The sequence below is a fragment of the Ptiloglossa arizonensis genome, chromosome 6 (genome assembly GCF_051014685.1).
Source record: "Ptiloglossa arizonensis isolate GNS036 chromosome 6, iyPtiAriz1_principal, whole genome shotgun sequence".
NCBI classification, from domain to species: Eukaryota; Metazoa; Arthropoda; class Insecta; order Hymenoptera; family Colletidae; genus Ptiloglossa; species Ptiloglossa arizonensis.
Genome location: NC_135053.1, coordinates 26,295,527 through 26,308,462, shown reverse-complemented (window position 1 = coordinate 26,308,462; position 12,936 = coordinate 26,295,527). Strand labels below are relative to the sequence as shown.

Here is a 12,936-nt window from a genome sequence, read left to right as displayed (position 1 = left end):
GCAACGAGAACGCGAACGCGTCGGCCAGTTGCCTCCTCGAACGCTCGAAAAATTAGCAAAACCTACCCGAACGCCTAACCGTTCTTTCGGATACGATTCATCCCCCCGTTGTACTTTTTTCGTCTTGCCGCGTCTCTGTTCGCTAACGGGCTCCGCTTCCGTTTCTCTTTCGGCTCTCCGCGCGAGTAGCACTCTTACCGACCTCGCGTTTCTTCCATAAATGTTCGCCGCTTCTTCGTCGATTTTTTCCTTCCTCCTCGATCCAGGTTTCGGTCCTCGCGCGAAACCGAACCGGGAGTCGGAAGGTCCTCCCTGTAAAGAGTGCTGGTAGTTTACTCGATCGAGATACCGCTCTCGCGACTGGTTTTTCTCGTAAACGGGGGATAATCGATTTTCGCGCGAACAACGATCGGATATCCAGGCCCCCCTCGGCGCGCGCGCCTAACCAGCGATTCGTGCGCGAAATTCGCCGAGAATGTCCGAGTCAACGTTCTCGGTTTCTCGCTCTTTTTACGAAACTCTCTCGGGTACCGACGATCCTACCGATAGTGCCCTCTCCCGAAAAACCTTCGACACCGGGGAAAACGATACTATCTTTCCGGTCGAACGGTGAGAAATCGGTGTCCCGTTGTACCGCGCTGAAACGAAACCGCGAGAGCACACCAGCGACCGAACGTCTTTGCAAGGGGGTCCCTTATCTCCGCCGAGTAATCCCGTTTGGAAAGATTAATCGGCCGACGAGGTTCGTCCGCGTACCAGGTATAAGCCGACGAACCACCGAAATCGAATCCACGTTAAACTCGCGCGAAATGGAATTTCCAGGTTCGGCCAGCAATAACGTATCGCGTACTCACGGATGCGAGCGAGCCCATCCTGGATACCCTCCTTCCCGCCCTGGGAACACCGACGAGCAACGGGGGGGCTTTTCGCTACCGACGATTAAATATTCCGATCGTTTTACGCGGAATTCGCTCTAGCGTGATTCGAATGCCCGCGAGAATCGGTTTCTACGGAGCGTTTCGTAATACGTGCCGCGAGAAATGTTCGATACGGCCGCTTTCGACCATTTTTGTACTTCGGTAACGGACGTTTGATCGCGTTCGCGCATTCATGGGAAGCTCTCGAAATGGAATTCGATTACTCGTAGAACGGAACGGTCGACTCGTCGAGGATCGCGTACGAACGGCTTTACCGGCCCGGTTCGCGATTCGAGATCGTCCGAGTACAAAATGACCGTAACCGGGAAACAAGGACGAATGTAGCGCGCGTTTCTACCAACTTTGTTCGTTACTTTTGTACCCCGTGTCCACCGTCGAGTCGCGTTCGGCTATCCTACAACCAACGAACCTAACGAACGGTCGAAAATCCGTGCGTCGAATAGCTCGCGTTCCACGTGGAACCCCTTCGGCCCCTTTCCCTGGGCTGAAACATCGACAAAGACGAGTCGACGACCGAAGAGCTGGAAGAACCGTACAACGGAGAAACGGAAACCTTTCCGCGACCAGGACGAGGGTAAAGACCAGGAGAAAGGTCACGGCGTTCCGAAAAAAGACATCGAAGAATTATTCTTCTACCGACACGGACTCTGCGACACCGTGAAAGAGTATCGTCCGACCATTGTCGGTACTGCGATGGATCTCGATCGTTTCAACGACGCTTTTGGACGTCTTTCGAGAGATCTTTCGACCCGCCGTGACACGGTTCTCCGAGAAATACAGTCTTTTTATCTGTTTCGTACCGAGGACGCGCGTACGTATGCACGCGTCGATCTACCCTACGACGAATAAGATTTTACGCTGTACCTACTCCCGAGTACGGTTAAAGTGAGAGGAACCTCGTAACTTGGTTATTGCGACTGGCTGAACGTATTCTCGCCAAGACACGGCTATCAAATTCGAAATGGGAGAGCGATTCCGGTGGAAAAGTGGCATTTGCCGGGGACGTTATCGCCGACGACAAGAAACCGATCCCCGACTCGGAACCGCTAATAATTAAGCGGCGTACGGTAGGGGCTAACAGGGCAAGGAGTTGGGAAACGAGGCGAGCCGCTCGTTAAGTAACTTAAGCTCCGCGGTTTTTCAATTTACCGGGCCGCCCGGGGAAATATTCCCTCGATTCGAGCGACTGTATCCGTAGTCGACCGGCTCGGCCGTTGTCTTCTCTTTCGAACCGCGTCGACGAACGAACGAACGAACGATCTTTACCGAACAAGAATCGACCGAGCGAGCCTGCAAGTGTTCGCGGCTAATTTGTTTTCCATGCGCTCCGTAAGAAAAATAGAGGAGAAAACCCGAACGGTTTTAAAATTGTTTCGCGATCGGATTTGCGAAATCGGGGAAAGTTCTCGTTGGAGCTTCCACAGGTGCTCGATTAGCGGCACGCTCGAGGAAACGCGGAGAAAACTCGGGGCAACTCTGCGAAGAGAATGGCCGCGCAATTTGGCGAACGATAGGCTGGACGACGATAGTCGAATCAGAAGCAATTCGAAGTTAGCGCGAATGGAATGTAATTTCCGGAGAACGCGCGCTTAATCCACTGCTCGGAGTCTGCCGCTTCCGAAGAGGTACCGAACGCTTTTAATCGATCCGTGTTTCGACGAATCGCCCTCTCGATCTTCGGACCCTGACGCTACTCGATCGATAATCTCACGGCCACCGAGCGATGAACCGATGAACGCGTTCTCGGCCGATAGCCGGCGTACCACCTTCGTCCAACGATAAACCGTAGTTTTCCAAATTAAACGAAGAGATCGATCTCCGGAGCTTTTGGAAATACCTACTTCTCGATTTTTTCGTTCAATCACCCTTCGCAAACATCGACGAAAGGTTTGCATCGTTTTTGACAATTACATAACCTCCTAATATTTTTCTACTTTCGCGCGTTTAACGTCCAATGCCCGCAAACGCGTTATTAACGCACACTACGCGGAGCATTTTATCGTGGCGTGACATCGATAACAACGAAAACGAAACCAAAATCAAAGATCGACGATTTTACATTTTCCAAAGAATTATCGATTTCGGTGCTAGATCGAAAAATAACGTATTCGAAAGCGTCTGGATATTTTCGCGAGGAAACGGAAATAATAATTACGCACTACGTATTTACCCAAGTCTCTCCGGCGCATGGAAAACCAACGTTACGAATCATCCTGTTCGATTACGGCAAAAATTTCGTTACACCGTTTTACAATTCTCGTAGCAATACCATCAGCGTCTCTTCCGGAGTCAAACGAGCAATCGTGTACCATTCCGTGCCGATCGAATCAACGTTTGAGCGGTAATTTTTGAATTTTTAAATTAATTCGAGTACAGAGTATTCGTAATGAAATAAAATAAAATAACAACAATCGCGATAAATAGAGTAGTCGATCGGAATTGAAAAGAATTGAAACGATCGCAGGATGTTTGATTTACCGTTTCTAAATATTTATTTCGTTCGTTAAATTCAAGCAATAATTGAAACGCGATCTCGATTCTACTCGGTACGGCAACCAATTAATTTGAACACCAAAATGAACCTAAAATATGGAAATATTTGGAATTGTACCTAGATATCGTATATCCGTTGGAACCAATCGAGCGAAACCGTTCTTTGGGCGGCAAATTTCAAACGAGATTTTTCGTCGACCGAAATAAATTTTACGCTATACGTGTAACATTGCACCGGATACAATCGACCACTTTTATTTTCATTTCCTCAAATTTATTCAGAGTACAGTGATTTTATCGTCGAGATGGATTTTCTGAAAAGTTTCCACTATTTTTACGCCTTGTATCGACATCGCGTACACAGGTAAGAGACCGGAATGATTTGGTCCAGTTAATACGCGTTGAGCCGACCGTTTACGGTAAAGATAACAAAAAATAACTCTCGCTCGATACAGCAACGTCCGGTACACGTACGCGAGTACGTTAACACGGCTAACGCAAATAATCCATCTCAGCTTTGAACGTCGAAACGATTAAAGCGATTCAGCGCAACTTGGTTGACCGTCCGACTCGAACCGAGCGATAATTACCAGCTGCGAAGAACACTGCGGAAAGTTACGAAAACAATTTTTACACGCGCATTCGCCTACCGAACTTTACAATCGACGTCTTGATACGAACCAAAATCACCGCACCAAGGTAGCTAACAAATTAATTGTGTAGTTTATTTTATTCGTATATATATATATATATATATAAATATACATTCAGCAGTCATGAAAGGATCAAATTCATGCAATACGTTTGTATATGCTTATGTACACATACGAAGAATGCTGAAATTATAGCAGCGGTAATAATGTTCGAACGTGCTTACGAACCGTTCAATTCCATATTGCAAGGTTCTCTTTAGATCGCTACGATAAAACTCGATTGTTCGAAAACGTATATCTAATAATATTCGGAACGTTTAAATTAATTTTCCAAGAGTCGTCGCTCTCGTATCAACCATAAATATATAAAATTTGAAATTTAACCGTGGCAGAAATACAATTGCGTTTAACGTATAAGTCGATATTCCGTACATGCTTACCTTGCAATATCCTTATTGAATATCCAGTCGCTGTGAATTATACAACGACTAGATACTCGATAAGGTCGAATTCGGTATTACACTAATAACAATATGAAATACAATACGTTATTGACGACTGCGTTAAATTCACCGTGCGTGGTAACGAAAAAGAACGTTATACGAAATATTATCGAGATCAATAATCTTGTACGGAATCGTAATTATTGTAGGGAGGGGGATCTGGACGACCTTCTGGAATTCTGTATTTCTCTTCCACTTCTTGCTCATTGTCGTCTTCGTATTTTACAGCCGTGAAGTACGATCCTGACGTTTGGAAGGTGTTACTGTAGTCAGGATAATCTGAAAATGTTCATCGGAACGATTAGTTTCGTGCGAAACGATCGTCGATCCGTGATCTCGAGAAAAGTTTTCGAAAGCCGTACCATCCAAAGGCTCCTCTTTAATTCGGATCTCTTTCGTGTCTTCGTCTTGGCGATCGCCTCGATCTTTCCTGTCTCTGCGTTCACGGTCGCGATCGCGTTTATCTCTCTTGCGATCCCTGTCGCGATCGCGTTCGATACTCCTCGAGCGCCTTCTCTTACGATCCCGATCGCGATCGCGATCGCGTTCGCGGTCTCTCCTGTCGCGAGGTCTTTCGTCCCTTTGTATCTCTTCGATGTCCGGATCGGGTAAACGATCGCGGCTCCGTCTGCGTTTTCGATCGCGCGATCTGCTTCTCGATCTTCTTTTTCGATCGCGCGATCTTCTGCGCTCTCTGTCCAGTCGATCGCGATCTCTGCAAAGGCAAACGTTAATATTCGAATTACGTACTCGTACTTGAAAGCGCGTAACAAGAATCTTTAGGAAAATATTATCGATGAATCGACAACGTTCAACGGATCGTTCATAGCAAAAGTTAGCGCGGTTCGATCCACTTTGTAATTTGAAAATACGCAAGGTTAAAAGTTACCTGTCTCTGTCAAGGCGTCCAGAATTCTCCCTCTCCCGTTCCAAACGGTACCGTTCTCGTTCTCTTTCATTATCCTCGCGACCAGAGTGTTTTATGTTCACGTCAGGCCCACCTCTTCTCGTTCCACCGAGACCACCGCCGAGCCTTCGAGGAAGCCATCCTTTCACGGTCCTTGCTCGTTCCACGTCGACCAACACTCTGCGACCATCTATTTTCTTACCATCCGCATGCTTATACGCAGCTAAAAGTACCGATTGAAAATTATCAACTGTTCGCGTTCCCATACTCGCTATTAGAGTACACTATGGGACTTCTATATCTCAGGGAAATAAATCTGAGATGACAGAAAATACTGTTCTGAAATTACTTCAATGGCTTTTTCTTTCTTTTTTTTTTTTTTTTTTTTCATTCTCGAGCGAACGTCGCGACTAGGAAAACGCCTTGTGAAAAGACAACCGACGCTTCGACAAAATGAATATTTTTACTTTTTTTTTTTTTCTTTTTTTCTTTTCTTTTTTTTTTGTACGAGTTCTGTAATTTCGAGAAATCACGGAACGCGCGAGAAATGTAGAAACAGCGAATACAGCAAGGACATCCCGAGAATTCGATCGCGGAAACACAAACGAGAAAATCGAGTACCGAGCGATGCGTACTCGCGGCGAACGCCTACACATGAACGCGTTTACCGGTACGATTTCTATTTTGATTGTGTTTCGTGGTGCTTGTCGACAAGATCATTCAAGCTGGTAATCGTGACGATTTTCGCGGAGATGATTAGGGTCATAAGGTATCGGCACATGTTATTCCTGATTACGTCCGTACCGACTGCAACGCACGTTATTTTATAAAGTAAAATGCGAGAGCACGTACCGGTGACGAAACGAATATCCTTGCGTTAGGCTCGTCGTTGATGATAATTTTTGTATTCGCGGTTAAAGGTAAACCGTAAACGTTGAAACCGTTTCGTGTTTTCGAGTTGGGTGAAACGTACGAAGCGTGTAGATACAATGGGCTGGAATTGCGATCAGTATTATTTGTAGCGGAAAGACCGCTGTCGCGTACCGCGGCGGATCACCATTTAACCGTATAAAATCACAAGTTCTACGTTACACTCGCGGGCCATGAATCAGTAATAAAATGTACGGAATTTTTCGGTACCTTAAATCTACAAGTTTGTAAAGTTCAAAAAGTATAGCAGATACAAAAATACCTACCGCGGCTACTTACGTACGGAAGTTAACACAAATCTTAGAAGTACTTTTAATCGTGAAATGAACTCGTAAGAGACTCGCGAGCATAGAGTAGGCCAGCGCGTATGCTATTCATTGGGAAGGTGCCCAGTCTTCATATGTTCGTTCAATCTCCGAAGAAGTTTACTTTTCATTTACCTGGTGCGCTTTGTTTCTTTTTACTTACGACCAAACCGTGTGCGCAAGTATCGTATATACTTTATAGTTTAGATTTACATTGTGCTCTAGTTATACATTAAAATTTAACGTAACTTTAAGACGAATTCTTTTTCCGTTAATTTTCTGTACTTTCGTTATTCTTTTTCATCTTACACGGGGAACTTTGTTTGCACGGCAAAAAATTATTATAATTTTTTCAACGTACACGCTTCTTCTCTTTTCGGTATATTTCTTTAGTTTCGTCTATGCACGCTATCCAAGAAACTAACTGATTTCAGATGAAAACCCGAATAATCAGACTGTTAGGACAAATTAGTATTCTATATCGAAATTGATATGTTCAAGGACTTGAATGTAAATAATCGATCGAAGTAGAATGATTGGATGACCCTCCGAGTAAGATGATAACTAGCTATTTTAAGATTTCGATTAAAACGGAAAGAGCGGCGAAGTAAGATGCTCGAGAAACAATAATCGATCAGTTTGGAACATGCATTTTGGTACTAGACCTAACGAGAAAATATTTCGTTTCTTACAGAGCCCATACGGTGCCCGATATTCGCTTGGTACATATTTCCGCGTCGAGTATTTCAAATGAGTAAAGCTTGATCTACGAGTAGATGATAGTACTCCCATTGTAAAAAAAATTATAGGTGCTACAACCATGATGTGCTAGAGTATGCCGTATGCCGTATTACCTAGTGATGCGTAACAGTTAATTGAATTTTGACAGAAAATGCGGTTAAATTTTACTCGAAGATATTTGAGTATTTCCTACGTGTAGCTCGATTACGATGCTTGTGTGATCTAACTTTACGTACAAGCGCAAAATCTAATTGCTTGCAGAGCGTGTCCCTGAACCTTCTTTTCTAAAAGCCCACCAATCAATTTCAATGTAGAATGCTAACTTTTGCAAACCGTGTTGTTGAAAATAAAAAAAACTTCAGCCCAAAAATTAGCAATCGGAAGGACTCCCGACTTCCAACACTTTAAGAGTGCGGCCATGCCTATGGACTACCCCCGGTGGGGGGTGTACTCGAATCGCAAGTTTAACAAAATCAGACAAGATAAATAGGGTAAGCATAGACGCTAACAAACGTTGTTGTATGTTGGATCTTACCACACATACAAACCTATCATATCAGGCAGGTTCAGGGATTTTGCATGGAATAGTGAACGGCACTAGTTGCCGGCAGCGGCCGCCACGCTGTACCAAGAACAAGATAAAAACTGCATTAATCAAGACAGCCAATATTTCTTTTTTCAGTTGATTCGTTTACCATATATGCATTTACAGAATGGTAATCCTGCATGGATGTATGGCGGGACCCCCCGTACCGTCTGGTTTAGTACCAATGAAAATGGGTAGCCTAACTATAGCCCTGCCCCACTATATCTAGCTGGAAGTGACGCTAAGTAAGGTGAAATTCCAGACTATGGACTCGCCGAGGTTCTCAAGAAGGGATTACGTTTCTCGGGTTTTACTTACAGTGCATATCTCTTTCGTGCTCATACTCAATGAAAGCATATCCTCTAGGCTTGCCATTTATTGCATTGTGAGTTACCACTATCTGAAAAGTTAAACAGTCTCAGCGACAGCAGACACTCGAAGGAGAAAAGTCGAAGAGCGGTTTCGCCCGCTTACCTTTTTTACCGGACCGTATACTTCGAACTCTCTCCTAAGTTTGGATTCGGACGTATCGTAGTTCTAGAAAGAAAATATAGATATTTAGACCGATCGATTCTTTATCGAGCAACGAAGCGACGATAAACCATATTTCTAAAACTGTATTCGAAACGATACTTACTATTCGAGCTACAAAAAGTGTCTTGAAGGGGTCCGCTGTCGCATTCGGAATGCCAGCAGGGTCCCATACAGCGATTTCCTGTTCTAGTTTATACGCCACTTGCTCCGCACGTTCCCTCCTTCGACGCTCGAGACGTTCTTCCCTAGTTTCCACGCGTACCGGTGGTGGTGTATCTTTGGGATCCTGTATCAAATATACGTTATTTCCTCTTTCGATCGCGCGGAACGTTCGGCGAACACTCGAAACGCGTTACTTCCAACTATCTACGTTGCTTGGAAAACAAATTTCGACGACGAGCACATCGAACGGATCACGTATGCACTTTTATTACCTCAAAATATTTAAGGAATGCTCCAACGCCGATATAGCCTCCATTCTTCTTCTCGTGCGGGAGCTTGCTAACGGGTGGTAAATACGGTATAGGATCCCGCGGAGCGAACAGAGCTAACAAATTCGGCGGCAGAAACTGCGTCATTTTCTCAGGTACAAGGCAAACGTAACACTTCTTTTCTCAATTCAAGAAAATCATCGAGACACACGGCATCTTTGCGTACCAAACACCATTACAAAATGGCGACAACGTTGCCAACATTTTACGGTTCGAAGAGCCTCTGCTGACCTCTACCGAGTCGGTAAAGTTTCATCGAACCTAGAGACGTCCGTTTCGTAAAGAAGATCGTGACGACATCTCTCGGACGAACTCGGCCACCAGAAGATTGCGATCGAACATCGAGTCTCGTTACTCATCGATCGAAAATTTGCGTTCCACTTTTGCGTCTAAGAACGCAATGCACATTGCATCGCTGTATTTCCCTTTTTCTCCCTTTTTTGCCAACTATCCGTTCACTTTGGGTTGCCGCAACATTACGCATGCGTAAATTACATCAACCGAAAACCACGGTCCGTAACCTCTTAACGAGATACTTTATAGCGTGCATCCGGTTTTGATAAATAAATTTCAAAAGCATCGGAGAAACGCGAAACGAGAAGAAAAAGTTTATGAAAACGTAGGCTCGCCTAATTTGTAAGGTACAATTATGTACGTTATTATTGTTTTTACCGTTTAAAGTTAACAAAGAATCGCGCATCCAACAATTTGAGAAGCACTCCGCTTAACTATCAAAGTTCGTTAGTTTCGCTCGCAACTAATCGTTAATAATTTTTATACGCGATACGACCAAAAATATGTACATTTATGTTTACGCGTCCAATTAAACGCGAAATTATCCAATCGACGCATCAACGTCGTATCCTTTGCGGATAACGACTTTATTGCATAGATGGTAAAATTATTGTTCATTACCGTATTGGAAATAATTTCTATACGTCTTTCGAATATAATAAAATTACCATCTTTGGATAATTATTCGGAGAGTTGAAATATCGCACATATGCGAAGGTTCGCGATCGTTTCCTACATTTGCGATATTTTAAAACAAATTAAAATATATTTTTCTCTCGAAATTGTTGCACTCGGTTGGAAATGTTATTAACATTGGGTATTTACGATACCATTTTCTTAGATTTAACCGGTAATCGTCGAAAATTGCTCGAGATGGCGCCAGTTGTACGTCAAATCGAGCAAAAAGTCGAAAGCCGTAAAGTTCGACTCGTAAACGTCGATTGTTCGAACCACGCTCCTACGAGACGTTAACGTATCGCGAAACTGTACAATTGCGAAAGAAAATTTAAAAACGAAATCGCGTGTACGCTACGAATGCTTTCGGTTAAAAATTAGTTCAGATTTCGAAAGACCGCGAGATGACGCTAGTCGTGCACGAAACGAATTTTACGCGACGCCAAACGGCAACGAAGAGTACTATCGTCGTTGCACTTGTGTTTTCACGGGCCAGCTACCATATTGATAATTTCTTCTCGGAATGGTCGTTTCCTTGCAATAATATCGAGCGAGCATCCTTGGCAAAACGCAACGATCCACGGGAGCTTCGAAAAATTGTGAGTACAGTTACAATATTTAGTTAATTTCACTGGGTTTTGTACGACGTAGTAAAGCGTAACAAAGTAAATTCTATCGTATGGCTGCCGTGACGTCATATCCGTTTATTTAGGATTAGTGGACACACGCGCGCACGCAGGCGCGCGCGGGCGCGAGCGAGCTTACGCGTAACGGCGGACTCGAGATATTCTTCAACGAAACACAGTTACGGGCGTCCATTGTTTTACGACTCGAGAAATTGCCGTACATAATTTCCAACACCGCGTTCTTCAAAACGATCGTAATAAATGTGCACGCGTTTCGACCGGTGAAAGGCTTTGCGAAAAGGGAACCTTAGCCCAGTTTCCGCGTCGGAAGTCTTCCCGAATTTTGTTTCCTCGAGCTATTGAATTTTGCGATCGTCGCAAAAGATATTCCGTGCGAGCGTTCGATGGGTCCGCGATTCGAAATCGGCCGGATTTTAATGCCGCGCGAAAGCGCGAAACGAGGAAGAAACTCCGAAATGGACGTTAATTTTACGGTAAACAGAATTTTCCGATAAGATACGAGCGTTACATCATCGAAATTGCACCGTAACTACGATCTACGCTTCTACGTCCGTAATATACGAACTCGGGATAGACTTTGCACTTTATGTGCAACAATTACCAAGTTTTATCGCTCGAACGGTTTTTATCCGCTCTATCTCCGCAATAATCAGCGGTGACATCGGAACGTTGAGATTCCGTTAACGTAACGGATTTCACGCGAGAGAAATAAACATTTTCAAGTTCCTTGGAACGTAGACCAGCGCCCTACGCTTCTCCGTTGCGTGAACGCACCGCGTACGCAGGAACGGAACACGTCGAAACGTTAAACACCGCGCAAAACTATCCAACGGAGCTTCGTTGGAACCGTTTGTTCGGTTTGCGCGAAATTTTTCGGAAAAAAACGTTGCATCTAAAAATCTCAACGAAGCGAAGAGTCTCGTTCGAGCGAGGAAAACTTTGCGGGGGCTTACGTCGGTGTAATTAAAATGCAGGCAGAAATCGCACGAGCGCGTATTTCTGCAATACACCGACTCGCCGAGGACGCTAAAATAATGCAAGATGGATTTGACTTTCGTCCAATATTCAGCGGTCTCGTATGCCTGCTCACGTTCACGCGCTCACGCGTTCCGAATAAAGAACGCGTGTATAGGATGCTCGATGCGCGAGCTGCATCCACGGGCGCCCGCGCGCACGCGCACGTACACGCACACGCACACGCACACGCACACGCACACGCGCGTAGTGTGCGCGCGAGGCCGTGCGCTGCACGTAAAACCGCGTATTGCGGATAGAATCGTCTTCCATTGGAACGTCGAATCTTGTTCCGATCGTTGATTCGGAAACGTACATCGAACCGAAATACGAATCCGATCTTGCACGCGTGCGCGCAACGAAACTCTTCGGCAAGTATCTTCGAACGGTCTCGACGGTTGTAAAGTTTTCCCTCGATTCGGAATTTCCCATCCGTCCGGTTTGTTCCCGGTTTCGAAGCTCGTTCCGAAATTTGTTGTCGAAGGATCGTCCGTCCGTTGCGTTCGAACCTGTTAAAATCGGGGCGAGTAAACGTTCGATGGAACTTCGACAGTGTTCGCGATACGCTCGAATCCAGCGCGAAAGATCGGTCGAGAAAGCGGGGGAGGAACAGTTGGGGTCGCATCTAGAAGAACGGTGGACGGTTGGCGTCGGTCCGTCGGTCGAGATTCGTCGTCGAGATCGATTCGGCGTAGATCGTCGAAGCGAACGAACCGCGAGGAACGCAACGTTTCGCGGCGCGGCGCGTCGAACGATTCGCGATTCGCGATTCGCGATTCGCGGTCTCGCGGTCTCGCGGTCTCGCGTCCTTCTTGGGTCGCGCGATTCGTAATCGGTGGACGATCCCCGTTTACGATTACCGCCGGACGGTAGCGCTACTCGCGATCGCGAAAGGCACAATCGCGAAGCAATTACGCCGCGTTCGCGCAAACGGCGATCACTCGACTCGGCCGATACGAGCCGCGTAATTGCGCCGGCTCTGTTTTCCCTCTGGCGACTCCTTGGACGATTCCAGTCGTTGACCGGAGGACGTAGCTTTCGTTGCACCGAGGGCGAGCGAACGGGTACCGAATCGTCGCGTACGCGCGTAGGGCGCGGTGAAGAACGAAATTACGGGACGAGGTGACTCGCGGTTGGTCGCGTCGGGAACGGTACCGCGTTCCCGCGAGTTTCCTCTTCCTCGCGAACGTGATTGAATTCGATCGGTTTCCGAACTACGTTTCGA

General features: G+C 45.7%; 1 protein-coding gene across 1 annotated transcript; it reads right to left on the bottom strand.

Moving 5' to 3' along the window:
• Positions 1-3,655: 3,655 nt before the first annotated feature.
• Snrnp-u1-70k (small ribonucleoprotein particle U1 subunit 70K) lies at positions 3,656-9,290 on the bottom strand. Its single transcript, XM_076314220.1, is given in 9 exon segments — positions 3,656-4,866; positions 4,950-5,302; positions 5,477-5,717; positions 8,019-8,045; positions 8,048-8,092; positions 8,375-8,456; positions 8,531-8,593; positions 8,694-8,876; positions 9,025-9,290. Coding segments are annotated over 9 exon segments (1,302 nt in total). The 5' UTR covers positions 9,169-9,290; the 3' UTR covers positions 3,656-4,702.
• Between the last annotated feature and the right edge of the window lie 3,646 nt (positions 9,291-12,936).